The sequence below is a fragment of the Aptenodytes forsteri genome, unplaced genomic scaffold (genome assembly GCF_000699145.1).
Source record: "Aptenodytes forsteri isolate BGI_AS27 unplaced genomic scaffold, ASM69914v1 Scaffold227, whole genome shotgun sequence".
NCBI lineage: Eukaryota > Metazoa > Chordata > Aves > Sphenisciformes > Spheniscidae > Aptenodytes > Aptenodytes forsteri.
The window spans coordinates 3,937,766-3,956,570 of NW_008795365.1; the positions used below are offsets into that span (position 1 = coordinate 3,937,766).

Genomic DNA, 18,805 nt, shown 5'->3' on the forward strand with positions numbered 1-18,805 from the left:
TGAAAATGTACTGCCAGTCACCAAGTTTACTACACGAGAAGAGCAATGTTAAAAGGAAAGGAATTTCTTTTCTCCTGAGATTTATATTGTGTTATATACATTTAGCTCATGCTTTCCTCCGTACAGTGTGCATAAATTTAGAGTAGAAGTAATTCTCTTTTAGCAAGTTGGCTAAGTATTAGCTGCATTTTTTTGACTGCTTGCTGTGCTGAACCAAGTTCTTCTGAGTGATTTCTTTATTACAATGCTCTCGTTAGGCCCATCAGAACTTCAATTATTGGCCCTACCTTTTCAATGATATAAATCTTTTGACATCTCAAATTGTATATGCCAATTGTAACAGCCAACACAGATTTGTCGAGACCAAATTATGTCAAAACAATCTAATTTTCTTCTCTGACAGGCCTTGTGGCTAAGAAAGAAGCAGTAGATAGATATATAGACTTTTAGAATTTGGCATTTATTCTTATTGAATATTGATGGTTTAAATGAACATTTATTTTTGCTTGCCAATGTTTATTGCTCCTCTTCTTCTTGGTTGGTGTCAGTTTGTATGCCTCCAGTTTCATGGGAGACCTCAGGGCCTGTTGGTTTTCATTTCTGTGCAGTTTCAGCCTCTTCTTTTTCCAAGCATGTGACTCAGAGGAGTGCTTGTCTCCCTTCAGACCTAAGAGTTAGTTTCCAGAAGTTTAACTGGTGCGCCTAGGGTGAAAGATGGTACAAAATTGGTGTTTATTAATTATTATGAATTTTAAAATTGAATCTTAATAAGCACGTATATAATCTTGACTCAGTATTATTTCTGATTGTGCAATGCAGTACCTTTCTAGTCTAGATGAAGTGGATATCGGATGATTGGAAAACAGTACATTGAAAGTAGTTCACAGTCAAAAGAGAAGAGTCACAGTCAAGAGAGATCTGTAAAAAATGTGTAACTGTTCAACAAACAGTTGTACAAATACAAAACCAGGAACAACTAGCTAGGAAACAGTTCTGTGGGAAAGGAACAGGAGTTAACAACGTCATACTGGTGCTAAAAAGGCAGTCATTGTACTGGGATGTATACAGAGAGAAACAGCCTCAAAGAAGGGCGAAACAGTCCTGCTCTTCTCAGTCTTGCTGAAGTCCAAGGTGTTGGCACTATAGTTTATGAAGAGTGTGGGCAGTTGGAGAGACTTCAACAGAGAGCAGCAGAAATAACTGGAGGCTCAGAAAACATGTCCAGTGAGGATGGATAAGAGGGAGTGAGGTTGTGAAGCCTATAGAGAAGACTAAGGAGAGTCATTAATAAGCCTTTAATTCATTAAAAACTTTGTCGCGGGAAGAAGGAAATAATCCGTTGGTGATTCATCGTAATTAGGACAAAAAATGACAGGTTTATATTGTTGTAGGGTTTAAGTTGGTATTAGGAAAACCTTTCCAAAAGCTGAGGTAGTTAAACCTTTATGATAGTTTGGCTGGAGAGATCATGGCATCTCTGCCACTGAAGAATTTTAAAACAGGTTAGATAACTACCTGTCAGATATGGTTGATCACATATTAGGCAGTAGGATGGACTAGATCTGTGCATCTCAGTGAACCATAGGACAGCAGAAGCAGTTGCAAGAAATTTCAGCTGAACAAAAACAAGCAGCAAGCTGTAGACAAGCAAAGTGGGGAAAAAATTTACAGATGTTCAAAGTTAGACTTGATTTCGAGTGGGCCAGAAATGAATTGTGAAGACAGTGCTCAAAATGGCCTCTGAATTTTTTCAGAAAGGCTTAGGGGAGCGTTAGATTTAAAGAGGTTGAGAAATATTGGTGAGGGTGACCTTTTGAGATCCCTTCAGCCCTAATTCAGTGCCATTGCTTGCCAGAAAGATTTTGTTACATGTTTTATGAAAGAAGGCGTAACACAAATCACCAAATGTAAATCTAAAAATAAGAACAAATCTTGAAATTTTTTCCAGATGCCATTCTCTAGGTCCTAGTTTAAGGTAGGAGATGCTTTTAAATTCACAAGAAATTTAAAAGGGTTCTCTGAAATTTTATTTAAATTTGGAAAGGGTTATTGTTTGTAAAGACAATTAGCAGATGACTCTTAACATAAAAACAGAATAATATTTAAGCATGGGCATGTTTTTACCTTCAAATCTTCCCCCTCTTACTTCAGTAGGACTGCTTGGATGCTTTAAGTTGCCCGACCAGTGCTTTGCCGGAATGTTTTCTTCCCTCAGTCCATTAATTCCACATCGAAACTTTGTAACTGCATTCATACCTTAATTTGCAGAGTATTTGCTTTTCCTGTTTCAAAGGTCTCAGTGTCAGACATTATACAACACATCTCTCTAAATACTGATGTCCTTCCACCCACTTCTAAGGCTTGTTTTCTTTTGTAATAAAAAATGGCTTTCACAGTGATCCAAATTACGATGGCCAGTGTACACTGGTGAAGTTATTACTGTGCCTATGTTATGTGCTGCAGTTACTTTTCATAATATTTGAAAATAAATGAATGCCATCAAAATGAATGGGATTCTTGCACTATTGATCTCAAAGGAATTCTGTGTGGAAACAGTAATTGTAAAGCATACTTCATTGCTGGCCTCTCTCCCCCACGTCTCTGTGTTCACCAAGTGCATTACTCTAGAAAGCATGTCTCTTCATCTTGTGACGGTGTATATTATCACGTGCCCTGCTTCTGCAGTTCTTTTTACGTTCCCCAAGTTACTCGCATGGAAAAACTTTAAAATAGAGAGGAGGAAGGAGAGATAACATGCTGAGGGTTTGGTGCTGGCCTTGTTAAACAAATGAGAAACTATGTTTTCTCACAGTTTAAGTCATATCTGCTGTCATTATCGTGTGAGGAGTCAAATCTTTATTTTAGAAAATAATGCCACCATGGGATTTTGGTGACTGTCCAAAGTACTTGGACTTTGCATTTATGTTTTATTAGCTGATTCCATTAATGGAATAATGAAATAGTAAATCATCAGACAGCTACATACAAAATATTAGTAGATAAGCTAAGTAATCACTTAGATTATTTGTTCTGTTTGGCTCTTGAAAATCACTGCACTCCTTAAAGGTAACACAAGTAATTTGAAATGTTTTAGCATTTGCCATTGAGAGTACTGAACTGACTGGCTTGAACTCTTCAAACAGCTATTTTTAATAAAATAAAAGCATGTCCAATTAAATTGTCATAATTGATGTATTTGTGTAGCAAGTTCCAAAGAAAAGACCATGCTGCCTATATTTAGGATTCATAGTTTATGCCAGAATGTAAAATTTCAATTAGAATATGTAAGTGCACAGGACTGGCAATTATTGAGCCATATCCTTAATTTAAAAATACTGTGAATTCCATAATGCTGCTGTCAGTGTAAATACCCCGATGTCATCAAGATCTCTCTTTGAAGTGTCTCTCCAGATTCACATTTTCATAATTTCCATATAGACCTTTAATTTAAAATAAAACTGAAAAAGGGCAATAGCACGGCTAATTAAAACTTGGGCAAATAAAAGCTTGTACTAATCTTTGCCACTGATATATCACCACCCTTATAATCTCTTTTCAGCAATTGCTAGTCTTACATCCACAATTTCCCAACATCCTTAAAATCATACTCATCATGTTTTACACCTTGAAGGAACGTGTAGAATTTAGCAAGATAAAGCAGTTTAGACTCTGTTTTAATTCAGTCATTTAAAATGCAGGATAACAAACTGCTTTTTTGTGTACTCAGCCCAATACAACTTAAAAGAAGACATGAATATGATTCTGGACCAGCTCTGTGCTTACAATTTAGTTTTAATATCTACACAAACTCTTATACTTGGAGTATAAGACTAGACTAGACTGATGGCTCTCTTGCTTCCCTGATTACACCATTACTCTGGGCAGAATTCCTAGCTCATGAGCCTTTCTGTCACATCTATCCAAAATGGGAATTGAATACATTGTTAGTTCAATCATCTCTGATTGTTTGTTTTTGTTTTCTTAAACAAATATAAAGGTCAGTCTGGTGGTGTTTCTCTCCTCTGTTTCTGTTCCTTTCTAGAGAGAAGAAATTTCCATACTGCAAACAATTCTCTCCTAGCAGCAACAAATTTCCCTTTGCACCTTTCACTTTTCTCCCCCTTTCTCCAGCTTCCCCAGAATTTTACCTATTCTGCTGTTGTTTTGATTTTTACCCAGAAAGGAGAAAATGGTCTTGGCAGATATTACAACCTTGCTTAGCAGGTGGGACTTTGGCTGTATAACAGACATCTTGGGGCATGGGGGGATGTGCGGTCCTGCAGGTGCCTTAACAATTTGCCTAATTCCTCCATTCCACTTGGACTAGAACATTGTGGAATTTTGAGGGGACTGTAGCAGGACTGGTCATTCTCCAGTGCTGTGTCTCATTTTGCTTGACTACAACTCCTTAAATGCAAAGCAGCTTTAGAGAAGATCAGTATAGTTAGCTGGCCTTTTCTTAACCTCTGCTTATACATTTTTAACATACTTACACAAGATGGTTTGGAAGACCTCATATTTTCAGTGGTCTCTGGAAGCCCAGAGGTGGCAAGTCTTGGCATCATCATACTTCTCATGACTGTCTATTCTGCCTTTCCACTGCTTTGCTAAAAAGAAATGTTTTAATGCTGAGTGCCCTTGAGTCATAAGTAGCTTTTTCATGGATAGTTCCCATCCTCTTCCTTGGAGCCCTATAGGTTTGGCTGAGGGCAGAGTAGAGGGCTTTGAAAATGAGATGTAATTGAGTTAGCACTCCCAGGAGCATTAGGTAACATGAGGTGCTCTGGGACAGATTAATACTTTAGGGCAGAAGGCACTAAAAAGAAATGAGAGACCAGCTAGACTGTCCTGCAGTCCAGAAGAACAGTATTTCTCCTTTTGGGCCACTTACAGTGTAGACAGCTTCTATGTTTAATAAGTTGAACATAATTTATCAGCCCAATTGGATTTTAGTCTGGAGATTCTCCAACAGGTTCCAATTGCATAGATTTTTCTTGCAAAGCAATTAGCTCACCTGTGGCTGCTTCTGCAGTGTTTGTAACCCTTACTCAGTTCTTGAATGTCATCAAATATAAGCCATAGTCTCCATGCAGAATGCCAACACCTACCTGTGCATTTCAATTACTAGAGCAAAAATAGTAGAAGACTCGAGTCATATCCTTTATTGACCACAGCTGCCTTCAGGACAATGATGCCCAGTGTTGGGGAAATGTGTCTTCCAAATACTGCGGAACTGATCTGTCAAAGGTCCTTGGTTTCTTTTAACCACCGCATCTCACAACTTACCACCTGGAATGGAAGGCTTCCTGTGTCATTCAGGTGCTCTAGCTCCAGTAGGACCTGGATAAAACACTGTCCTTTCTTCCTCAGGTAGAAACCATGCCATGGTTCTCTTGCCATGGTGGCTCTGAGTAGAATCACAAAGGGAGGTTTTCCTGCAAGATCTCAAGGAGACCAGTTCAATTTGCAGTGCCTTTTGGAATGTGCCCTCACTTTCCCCTTTTTCCTCAGCCATGACTGGCCTGGTCTCTCTCATCTTTGTAGCTGTAGTCAGGCATCATTTGGAAAATAATATGATGGTGCAGTGGTGTACTGTGGCATCTTCATCACAGTTCCTTTTGATCCAGACTCTGTAGATGCTTTTTCTTGTGGCCTCTTTTGTGGCAGCATTTTTGTTGTGGCTTCTTTTTTCTTTCTCATGTTCTTTGCTCAGACAGATGGAACGGTCACCAACTTCTTGCTGATTGTGACTTGTAACATTGAGCTTGGCTTGAAGTAATCAGCCCATTTTTCTTCTTTCAATTATAAACATTTTGAGCATTTAGAAATCCTCGTAAGTGGACTGATGCAGTTAGCAGCTTCTATCAGAGTGTTTCAGATTAGTGGCAGATGCCCAAAGCTTTTCTCATGGCATTTGGCAGTTTGAGGAAAGTGTTATAACTTTCATCATCTACTTTTGCTAAATGGATCAAATGATTCCTGTTGCCAGGAAGATAAAAATCAGCAGTCTGGAATCTTCTTTGATCTGTTTTTTTCTGGATATGGAATGGAATGGAACAAATGGAGAATTATCAACCCTGCTTGAGAGACTGCTGCCTGTTGGTTGCATTTGCTGGGTGGGGTGTTTTTTTTCCTCACTGTGTATTTCAAAATTAAATTCCTGGGTTTCTTGGATTCAGTCTGCAGGCAACACATCCTTCAGTCTGTTCTCGTTGCACAGTTCAGAATGAATGTAAATTAAATATGAATTAAGTATATGTATGTGTATCTATTTTTGTATGTAGATAATGTTATTCCTTTTGGGGAGTAATAATTTTGTAGTTCAAATATACTTTAATAGACTTCAACATCATCTTTTTAACCCTTGTCTAGTTCTAATTTTTAAAAGATTCCTCAATCATAGGGGTTTTTAAAAACTGGTCTCAGTCAACTTTTATTTCCCTTATTTGCAATGTTTTTTCTTACATCTGTTTATTGTTCTCCCTAATATGACTAGTGGATGCATCATAGTTGCTATTTCCCATGTGTTAGCAATTTTGCCCCTAATTGTGGATCCAAGATGGGACAGAGGCGAGACTGGCGGGGATTTTTGTTGGTTTTGGGGTCTTTTGTTTTTTGGTTTTGGGTGGTTTTTTTTCCCCTCTAGTTTTAATGTATGGATCTGATAGACTGGACAACCTCCCCCTTTTTTTATTTGTCCTATTTAGGCTTCATTTACATTGGAATCTGCTTTAGTATATTTCAAGAAAGAGTAAAAACCCCCTTAGTTGAAGCAAAAGCCCCATTAATTGAAGCAATTGGGTTGACACTGACCCAATAGTTGTCTGATTTTATTTGTTTTTGTTTTCTGGGGGAAGAAAAATGAGGTAAATAACTCTTCTATTTTTGTGATTTCTCTACAATTAAAATGTTTGATTTTTTGAAAGTGTGGTCAGTTCAAGGAATGTGCTGTCAGTTAATTAAAGAAATAAAACCCTACTTCTTTCCTAATTTATTAATTCTATCTTCTTAGGCTTCATTTACATTGAAATCTGCTTTAGTATATTTCAAGAAAGAGTAAAAACCCCCTTAGTTGAAGCAAAAGCCCCATTAATTGAAGCAATTGGGTTGACACTGACCCAATAGTTGTCTGATTTTATTTGTTTTTGTTTTCTGGGGGAAGAAAAATGAGGTAAATAACTCTTCTATTTTTGTGATTTCTCTACAATTAAAATGTTTGATTTTTTGAAAGTGTGGTCAGTTCAAGGAATGTGCTGTCAGTTAATTAAAGAAATAAAACCCTACTTCTTTCCTAATTTATTAATTCTATCTTCTGTCCAAAGTAAAGCAGCTAGAGTAGGCAGAACCAGCAGCATGGGTAAGAACAATAGTCTGGGTTTCTTTTCCCCTTCATGTAATACTGCCAAATGCACATCTTCAGGACTTCCTCCGGATTGTGAGACCCTGACCATGTTTTATATTTCTCATAGGTGAAGTCTTGTAGACACATAGGGACAAACTGAGTACATAGATCTCCTGAAGAGCTCATTTAGATTATGGGTGATGTTGTGCTGGTAGATTTGTTGTCAACATAGTTTTAGCATTGTTATCCTGGGTGGCAGCTTAGAATTGTGAGGGAGCAGTGGCTTATAGCAGCATGTGCTGTCGCAGTAGGAGAGCTAATGTGTGGGGTAGGAAGAGAAAGGGAAAGTGAGACATAGGAAAGGAGGGAAACTTGATGGATGCCCTGTTCAAGTCATTCTGGGTATGTCACTATCATGAAACTATTTAAACTCTGATGTGGCATACCTTGAATTTTTTGTTCTCTGAGCTATTAGAACTTGGCTTCATCTCAGTAGAGTTTGAGAATACCCTGGGATGAAGAGCATAGAGGTACCACTTGACACCTGCCCTTGGATTGGGTCAAATTAGCTGCTAAGTTTTGGCTTGGTGATAAAAGGGTTTAATAAATGCTAATTTCTTCCAAAAGCGCCCCCTTTGATCCTCCTTTTTGTGGTAGGGGAATCCATAAGGCATCTGCCACTGCATATTATAGTGCCTGACTCAAAAAAGGTCCTAGTTTAAGGCTGTGATATTATATGAATTCTGTTACAGTGATTCTATTTGTGTATGGATGTTTTTACTTTGTTCTTAACCTGGTTTATAATGGACCACAGTGTATGGTTACAAACTTACACTGATCTATGTATGTGAGTTTAATATCACCTCTGTATTTTAAATGGTAAAAGTGTACGCTGACCTGGTCTATGGTGCTTCCTCTACCTGGTTCATTTTCTGCCCTGGTTCATGGGCAGAAACATAGCTGGCTTCACAGGTTAATGATTGTTCTCAGTGGATTGACTTTACCTCTTCACTCAGATTCATGTTTCCTTTATTTTCTGGGAAAATTTGAATTAATACCTTATTGAAATGAATAAATTCAAAAGATTTTTTTTTCTCCAGGTTGTCTGAAAGTTCAGGCAGAATGCTCTCTATCAGTTGCACTCAGCTCCTGGTGGAGGTATTTTTCACATCAGCAGCAGCTGGAGTGGCATGTTTTAAAAGAGAAGGAATGCAGAAGGTAGTGGGGCATGGAAGGAAGGTTTGGGTCTTTTTTTTTGGTGACCATTCATCACCCCAGGTCAAACCCCAGAATAGACTGAGCTAGAAAGATGTAGGCCTGGATAAGAAGATAGATGGATTTTTTTTTTTTTTTTGGCAAGTACCTTGGTGAAGTTAAGATTGGTTTGAGAGCCTTAACCTGTATTTTGATGAATTAAAGCATGCTTTAATGATTCATATTTCTGCTTTTGCTCTTTTTTTAAAAAGGAAAAAGCAATTCCTGATACTGGTAAAAGTGCTTATAGGTCATATTAAAAATTACACATATAAGGTAATGTAATTTCTGAAGTAGTGAATAACACCAATGTGTATGTACATGCTGCTTATGTGTACATTGTTTATACCACTTGCTTTAATCTTGTTCTTTGGTAATGGCTTGCCAACAAATCAGAAAGGAGAAAAATCGAACAACCCTGGAATATAAACGGAAAAGATGTAAGTGTTGTGTTACAGAGTAATGTAGTAGCTTTAAAAAATAAATAAATTTAAAAAAAACCACAAAGAAAGCCATGAAACAATGGGCTATGTGAAAAATGAACAAAGATCAAAGTAGCAAAGAGAAGTGTCTACTTACGATAAAAATGGCAATTGTATCCCATATTTTAGGGTTGAGGTCTCTGGGAGGTGATGAGCACTTCACAGTGGGATGCAGGAATTCAGATTCTCTAGGAGTCAGATTTTGGGGGAACTGCTGAAAATGAGAGTATCTGAGGAAATAAGCCAGGAAAGTAAGGAGCCGGAGAGTAGGTAAGCAGCAGTGAAGTGGAAGAGAAAGTAGACCAAGGACTTAAGCAGGTGAATGTTGCCAGAATTTGATGGGTTAATGTGACCTGTTAGTAGCCTGCCCCTTCAGTTGGATATTACCATCGCTGTAATATGCCAGTTCCTCGGCTTTTCCTGTTCAGGTAATGGGTTTGTAAAAAAACCCAGCTTTCTGCAGCAGGCAATGCACGTTGGCTTCTAATGCCCTGCTGCAGCCTGTGAAAGCAGTGGTGGGGTACATCCTTCTTACGTGGTCCAAGTGAGATTTGACAGAGCTCACCTGCAAGAGTCATGAGGGTAGGCAGGGGACTGTCGTGTGGAAGGAGAAAAATATCTAGGAGAGGTAGTGAGGTAAACAGTGAGAGAGCTTAGAAAGATAACAAAATGGAGATGATGCTCTATCTTTCACATTTGTGAAGACAGAGGTTTAGAGATGTGAGAGAGATGTAAACTCATCAAAGTTTGGGACACTGAACAAGTCATCTGCTGTGTGTCACTGGGAATTTAAAGCGAAATTTTGAACAAGAAAAAGCCACTAAGAGACAGGAAAGGAAGTATCTCTTAATTGTCAAACATAAAGAAGTATAAGAAGAGCTGCTGAAAAATAATGCATCTTCTTTAGCCTCCTGTTTGTTGTGCAGTCTGCCTGTGAATTTATATTTCTTGGGTTTGGAAGTGTGGTTTAAGAGGCGTTCTTGGTTTTATCCCTTCAACCAAATACAGTGCAAAGGATCTACTGCTGTCAAGGGGGTATCGGAAAGACCGTTCAAGAACAACATTTTTCAGTGTGTAGATTTTAAGTAGCCCCAAGGTCTCTGTACCCTTCTCTGAGGCTGTGCAGCTGCTTACATGGAGTATTTGAAAGGATTATTTTAAACTTGCTTTCTTTCTTTTTTATGGATGTAGAACCTGGAACAGTGCTCTAATAGCATCTTCCAGTGCAGAGCTGTCTTCTGAAAATCCCTCTGTTCTCTTTCTTAACAAACACCAACTTTTAGGACCTAAGAATTTGCTGTTCTTTTCCCTTTTACTCCCCTCTTAGGTTTCCTATCTTTCTACTCTTCATCTTTTGCCTCTTTTCCATGCTCTAAGAGCTCAATATGTGGTACCCATGGGCTTTGCCATATTTGCCCTTATGTGAAATGATGTTTTAAACTTCCATCAAGCCTGTAGAAGACCGATGTGACCAGGGGAATGCTTTTAGGAGGAGTAGGGACAAAAAAGTAAGAGGAGAAGGATGGTTTCTTGAGCTCTGGTACATGCAGTTTTTGTGTTTGAAAACTGTCCCTTTGTACAAAAGATGCAGAAGTTCGTTTACTTCTTGAAGCATCTTTGCATACTGTTGACATGCTTGCTCCCAGTACCTGCTCTAGCATTTCTCAAGTTATGGTTTCTTCCTGTTACTAGCTGTTCTATGATTATATATTACATACCTCATTAAGTCTCACTTCTTTCCTTCTCTTGGCAGCTGCAAATCAAAAAGAGCCCTTGACTCCTAAATTTAAAGTGAAAGAGGAGCCTAAGGATGAAGAAGCTGCAAGTGCAGCCTTGTCTCAGTCCAGCTATGTGTTCAGCGAGGAATCCGAAGCCTCAGCTCCAAATGGCCCTGAGGAGAAACTCAAGCCACAGGAAGTGCAGGCAAACGTGATGAGGCAGGACATGTCAGTCAAGGCAGCATCTGAGCTCCTCATGAAGCTCTCAGGTAGATATTTATTTTAATAATATTCAACTTCTTAATTTTTTTTTTCATCTATGCTAGCAGTGTTACCTTGCAGAAGGAATGTTTAGCTTTAGTAGCAAGTAAAGTAACAACTTCAGTTGTTTGGTCTGTTGCCATAGTATCTAATCATCTGTGCTCTGGTTTTCAAATTGATGACTATGGGATAAGTCAAAAGAAATGGTGCCTTAAAGCTTTTAGATGTTGTCATTTTTAAAATGTACCAAAACATAATACCAATTTATCATGTGTCACTTCATTAACATTATAAGAATGTGTGTCTGTACTGAACTATACCTTAAATAGCTTTATAAATGATGACTTTTAAAGCCCTTTATTTCTTCTGACAATATCTTGTACTCAAACTTATAAGATACACTGTTAAAAAAGTAATGTAAACTGAGCCAGATTTCTGCTGTTAGGGAGACCACTTGAACTTGCCTACATTGCCTTAGTGATACATCCTTCTGCCAGACAAGTAGACAGTATGCATGTGTATACACAAATGTACTGTTACAGCCGAAGGGAGTCAAACAAAAATGTACGTTCTGCTAATTGTGCTTTGTCTAACTGTCAGAATCGAGGTTTAACTTTAAGGGAAAGTAAAAGGGTTGAATTCTCCCTGCTGGGAACAGGTTAAATGAATGATGAAAAGGCTTTGAATTTCTCATAGACTTCAATTTTCAAGACTGAGATGTGAAAGTCAGGCTGGGAGGCTGGGTTTCATACTTCCTCACCTAAACTGGATCAGTTTGTTTTTAAGTCTTCTCCAAAACTGGACAAGACTTATTTTTTGAAGTATGCCCAAGTCACGCAAGAGGTGCCAGTGGAAATGCTTACAGGTTTAGTAACTTCTGAGACCCTTGCCAAACCTATCTGAAATTATTTGGCTTGATTGGATACTGTCAACATTGAATTTGAGCTCAAGTTTATACCTGAAAGACTTTAACTGACTAGGATCTCCCCCATAAATTCTAATGCATAATTAATTCACTCCTGTTCATACCTGCACACTTTAGTTTGCAGAAGAATTTGAATAATTGATTTGCAACCCTTCTGTGTTAATGGTGCAAAAAGTGCTTCCCAGGTACAAAAGTTGATCAGAGCAGAAGTTTCCCAATTTTTCACAGACTCCCAAATACTAAACATTTGGTTATTGATATAGTGCACTGTTGCTGCCGGTAACTGATTCGAGTATGGTATTCTGGTAGCAGAACTTTACAGTCTAATGAATGTTAACCTGTGACTTTGTTTTTCTTCGTGCATATAAAATTATATAACTGTTTTCATAAAGAGCAAGGTCTGTAACTTAATGATTTCTTAAGTACTTCAGAGACATTAGCGTTCTTGATTGTGAATCTTGAATTCAGCATTAGCGGGCTGTGTTTAAATAGTTTTATTACAGACTATGATATTAGAATATTTGTGCCTTAAATATCTGTTTATATGAGTGAAATCTGGCATGTATAAAATCTTGGTCAAGTCTTCAGTCACTTCTGTTGGGAACTCCCAGTCTTTAAAGGTCGTAGCAAGAAATATACTAGATTAACATTTCTGTTATGATTTCTTAGTGATTGAGCAGTTTTTGCTGATAGTGGTCTTTTTGGTTAATTCATAGATTAGAAGATAAAGAATTAGTCTAGGATTTACTCAGTCGGTATTGCTGCAGTTGGTATTCCTGAATCAGCCAGTGGGTGGGGTTATACCAAGTTTATCACATACACTGTTTTCAACTTGCACTTTTCTGAATTACCATCTAAGGCAGAAACTATAAAGGAGGAAAACACTAAGATACAGTTTAATGCAGCACAAATTTAAGAAGAATATCTAAGATCAGTAGCCTCTTTAGTGTTTTTTTAATGTTTGCTTTATCTGGTAGACTACTCTGAGATCACTATTGACTTCCCAGCTTATCTTAAGCAATTCTGCACTCTTTTTTTGGTGATTTAGAACTTAAACAATTAAGCCACTTCTTCAGAATAAAGTGAAAACAAGAACAAACCTCCTCCTTTTTCCTGGTACTGGAAGGAGCCAAAAAAAAGGAAGGAAAGGAATGAGTATGTCTGGTTGTTCTACTGTCTGTGGGAAATCTTCAGTCAAGTGCCCTTATTAGATTTGATGTATTATATAATTGGGTTTAAGTCAGGTCCTTCCGGGCTCTATATATTCTTGGTAAAGACTGAATGGATTACATCCTTGCTTTGTTATTTTCACTTTCTTCTGTGTAATACTGATTACTGCACTGCATACAAATTCAGCAAGGGATTTCCGACATAATAGTATTTTGCTTTCTGCGTTCCTGACATACATGCTTCTGTTATCCCCTGAGCAATAATATTGCCGATTGTTGCAGCCTCATGGGAGCCTCTTGGGATTTAGCCATAGACCTTGCTGTCTCCTTTCATGTGAAGGATACACTGGTTTATATTTTTCACTGGGAAATCTCTTCCCAAACAGAGATGCTGTGTTGCTAGCTCTTAGCTGAGCTTGTATAGTGTAGTGGAAGGCCTTTCCAGCCCTGGAGCCTAGTTTGGGCCGGTGCTTACTGTAAGAGAGACTTACTGCAAATCACCAGCCCCTATAATGGAGGGACTCGTCAGCCACTCAGAAACTACTCTAAAGCTAGGAGAAGTTAGAAGAATAAATGTATTTTATGGTAGTAGAACATTAATAGAACATTTACTAGTTGTCATTGTAGAGGTAGATGTACAGAAACAAGAGAAAATCACATGCAGCTGTCTATTTTAGTTCTACTACACAAGGCACTCTCATTTCTCATTAAGCTAAAAACCTGTCAGGACACTTGCATGCTCCTAGCAGCACACAACCAGTGTTTAAGATCAGGCCCTTACCCTGCATATTACTTTGGTGGAGTTGGACCTTATCTGGAGATGCTATGCACTTTTATACCAGTTTTTTCTCCACTGTGTTCCACTTGGAATCAGATCTTCTACCTCACGGTTCACAAACTTGATACCTAGTCACTTGATACCTAGTTGCACTTCTTCCAAAGGATTATTCAAGCTAAGAAGGCTAATGTCTCTTGGGCATGTCTAGGCAGAACCCATTTCCATCCAGATAGTCAAAATAAAACTTCCTAACAACTGTTCTGCTATTTAAAAATAAATGAAATGCCCATTTAGAAGAAATGGTCTTTGGGGGTTAACAGGCAAAGTTCGAGCCTCAGTGCAGACTTTCAACCTATATTTTTCAGAAGAACGTGAAATGACTACCATGATTTATATAAATGTACAAAGGTGAGCTGTGAATTCTGTCCATTACTAAGTCTTGACTGAGACTAGATCCAATGGTAAGCAAACAGATTTGAGGAGATAGTGGAGTGGGGCAAATCGCTCTTATCTCTGTTTAGAAGGGTGCCATTCCTGCAAGATTTTAAATTCCTATTAAATGTTGCACAAAATCACTTATAAGAAATGGAAGTAATGTATTTCAAATACACCTGAACCAGTTTTCTACATTCTTGCCAGTTCTCTTTCATGGAAAAGCTAATTTATTTCTCAAAATGTTTAATTAAGTGGTGCACCCAGTGATCCCTGGTCAGTTTTATACACTCAGTCTTGTAAATTGAAAGGTAGGTTTCAGAGGAGACTGAAATTTAAAATAAATGTTTGCATTTACATGCTAATGTTTGAGTCTAAAAACTCATTTTCTGTTGAAATAGCCATGCTGCTAATATGTTTTGGGCATGTATTATCTTTCAGAAGCATACAGTGTTTTGCCTTCTTGTCCAAAAATGAATGCATAGCTGGAGGTGTATAAAATCTATTGCAGGTACTAGCATTTTATAAGTAGTATTTTACCCTGGTGCCTTAAACTATGACATTAGTATGTCCCTGTCTTTCCTAGAAATGTTGGCTGAATCACATTTGCCTTTATTTCAGCTATATCTTATTTGTGAAATGTAGTCATTTTGCATTTCAGTAGTAACTCAGGTTGTTTTCCTCCTCTCTTTTTTTTCAGTGGATCAAGTCCCCATTTATTGCACATATCCTTGTTATCACTAGCAAATGCATGACCTTTTTACTATTCAGTTCCTTTGGATTTTTTGTACTTCAATCCTCAGGTCACACAGTACTTCTTGTAATACACTAATTCCCCAGTACCCACAATGTGTCATAATTTGGGGTTATCAGCAGATGCAATTAGTGCATACTTACCTTTTGTGCCAAGGTCATGAAGTAAAATGTTGCATACAATTGATTCCAAAAGCATTCTTGATCAATTCCATTTATTATCACCCAATTATATGACAATTGCTCTTCCAGCACAACTGGTTATTGCAAGGGTTTGGTGGTTTTTTTCCTTTTTTGATTAAGTCTCTATCCACTTGAAAATGTTCATGCTAATTTCCTATTTCGTGCCTTGTAGTTAATTTTTTTGACGCTATATCTTACATTCATCTGAAACCACATGGATTAGAACTTCTATTTAAAAAGAGGAAGAAAAAGAAAAAAGAATGATAGTAAAATCCTAGCATAAGACGAAGGCCAGAACACCTCAGTGCTACTCCCATTCTAAAAATGGCACATTGTGCATTAGGGCACAGCAAGGTGAAGGACTATCTGAGAAGGACTTAAATTAGCTTATACCGAAACCAGTCCAGTCACAGCAGTACAGACTTCCAGAGGAACTAAATAACAATATAGTTTAAAAAGTTTGCTAACTAGGAATGCTATCTATGCACGTGTGGCTAGACAGCTGGTGTCAGATTTACCTCATTTTGAGGCTTGGGTGGCTTTATGCTTGGCTGTCACCAGCAATGTGAATTTACAACAAAAACGAGTCCATGACTAGAAAGCTATTATTCTTAGCAGTCACAAAATCTTTCCAGGTTTAGTGGGTTGCGTTGGCAGTCTTTTGGTTTATTGTTACTATGGTGAAGAAAAAGTACATCGCTACATTTTTTGGGTGAGGTGGGGGACAGAGAAACTAACCTTCTTTTATCATAACTTCGTGGACTGTTCTGGGGAGCGCTTGTATCGAGCTAGGCTGCTGTCTTTGGAGATAGCTGTTGTCAGGACCTCGTAAGAGTCTCCGTACCTAGATTGCAGGGGAGCTGTCAAGAGTGCTTTCATCCCTGCTTAGAGAGCTTGATAATGGCCAGAGGAGTGAAAATACAGGGAATTCTTTTGTTCCTTGGTCTTTAAATAGCTCATTAGAAAGCTCTGGGCAGCAGCAGTCGCTTCTGTAGAAGCCCGGAAAAGTAAGCGGAGAAGTGTATGACCCAAAATAAGACTTTCTTTTGATGGGAACTAGAGAGATGGCAAGTCACATCACCGGATTAAATCCTGCTACTAGCCAAGTGTTTTTTTGTTGTTTTGGGGTTTTTTAACCAACAGAAATGTGAAATAGATTGTGAATGGTTAAAGTTAAGCTGTGTTTTAATTACAGTATAGAAAAAGAAGTTTCTAGATAGCTAGATTTATTATTGCAACGTGTCAGGTTCCAGATTTTTTTTCAAGAATTTGAGACTCTCCTGCCAATGCTGTACTACATGAAGTTCGTATCAGGCCATGGTACATTCATTCAGTTTAATAAACTTTTCCATGGCATCTGCATAATAACATAATCCCAGAAGAACTCTAACTAGTAATGGATTCTTACCTATTGATGGGTTTTGCCATGTTTCATGACAACATTAATGTCTAAACCCAAAAGCAGGAAAAATGTGAAAAAATACTGCCCATTCACAGAAGTATAGGGTGGGAAGTATGGAAGTCTGCAAAGTCTAAGATTTTTTTCCCCTATAGATCTTAAAAAAAAAAAACAAAAACAAAAACAACAAACCTCAAAACAACAAAAATCACAGAAAAACAAGTACCTTATAACAGAGCCTAGCTTTTAGTTCAGTAGATGCTATACTATACCTTTAAGTTATTGTAGTTCATCTTCTTCCTTTTTTCCATGTCAGGGTGATCTTGACATTTAATGAAAACCATGTTAATTTAAAAGATTAGGTAATTTGGAATAATAAGAAATCATAATGTCTGTGGTTCAAATGTGCTGCTTTTGGTGTTCTGGATTTTATTTCAATTTAGTTTAGTTTTTAGGAATTGTCACTAAAGAGTTTAAACAAACCCCACGATGCTTTGCTTTACTGCTATTCCTTGATGATGTTCAGCCAGGTGGGAGTGGCCGCAAAGCTATGGAAAGTGGGCATGACAATTTTTTTCAAAGTGTCAGGGAATTGTGGATGCATAGTATTTGCAGAAGGGCCTTTTGCAATCCCCCTTGCCTTTGGAGAGTCAGCTTGTAAAGACAGGAGAGCTGGAGCCAGGCTCTCTGCAAAGGTACAGCTTGCTGCAGAAATGCTAGACTAGAATTTTCTTGAACTGGGAGACTTGCATATATTGGAATATGTTGTAAAATAACAATTCAGTGCACATGTAGACTTTTTATCAAATTCTCCTTGATCTATGTTTTGAGGGGTTGGCTGTGTTCTGCAAATAGGGTCTTTCAGGTAAGCACCATAATCCTACCATTTAAATGGAAGGAGCAGCAGATACATATCACAACTCAAATTAGTCTATTGCTTTGCTTTGCTCCTTTTTTTTGGTTAGTTTGCATTTTTGTGAAACTAAGCCTATAGTTGCAAAATTCTATAACATGGGAGTTCAGAGGTTCCACTTTAACCAATATGAGGCATTTTATGATTTTTTTTTTTAATGCAGGATCCTGTTACGTTGATTCAAAGCCCATTGACATTGTTTTATATAAAACAGCAGTTTGAAAAAAGTACTAGCAAAATAAAGCATCAAGCACAGTGCCCTAGGGAACATCAGATGTTACTTGTTGTGTCTCTGTAGTGGAACCTTCAGGGCTCGCCAACTGTTCCCTACCTCTGAGGTTTTATTTAAGCTGTTTTAGGGCATATTTATTTCTAGCAAATCAGAACAAGTAGCATGACAAAATGCCTGATTCTTCATACTGAAAGCTTTTGAAGTTGGTACAAGTTGACCCACTAGTTACCCCTGTCTGCTTGATTGTGAAAACTAGTACATGAGTCCAATTTATGAGACATATGGGAAAGGCTTTCTTTTCTAAGTTGATTCATAAAGTTGATTTGTAAAGCTGATGGGCATTTCAGCAAATATGAGCAACTTAGAATTTTAGTTGCAACATGAAGTTTTAAATAAAATGGTGGGAATAAGCATGAATGATTTAACAAGGATTCATTTGATTTTAACAGTGGGAAGTCATTGGACAGCTATTGTATCAGCAAAAGTAATATTTACTACGACTTGTGTTTTTTATTAAACCTGTGCACTTGATTTTGACTTTCATTTCAAATAAAGTGTAAAGCAAACTGTGCTGCATTAGAAGAGCATGTTCAGTGTGTCCCCTCTAAAGCAGGTGAGTGCTGCATAGAATCATAGGATAGTTCAGGTTGGAAGGGACCTCTAAAGGTCATCTAGTCCAACCCCCCCTGCAATGAGCGGGGACATCTTCAACTAGATCAGGTTGCTCAGAGCCCCGTCCAGCCTGACCTTGAATGCTTCCAGGGATGGGGCATCCACCACCTCTCTGGGCAACCTGTGCCACCTGTGCCAGTGTTTCACCATCCTCACCGTAAAAAATTTCTTCCTTATATCTAGTCTAAATCTACCCCCCTTTAGTTTAAAACCATTACCCCTTGTCCTATCACAACAGGCCCTGCTAAAAAGTTTCTCCCCATCTTTCTTATAAGCCCCCTTTAAGTACTGA

General features: G+C 38.0%; 1 protein-coding gene across 1 annotated transcript in view; it reads left to right on the forward strand.

Moving 5' to 3' along the window:
* ZNF827 (zinc finger protein 827) overlaps positions 1–18,805 on the forward strand; it is an 83,913-nt gene that overhangs the window by 19,305 nt on the left and 45,803 nt on the right. Inside the window, exon 5 of the mRNA XM_009280251.2 lies at positions 10,832–11,065. Within this exon, the coding sequence (XP_009278526.2) occupies positions 10,832–11,065 (234 nt within the window). The remainder of the gene's footprint in view (positions 1–10,831; positions 11,066–18,805) is intronic.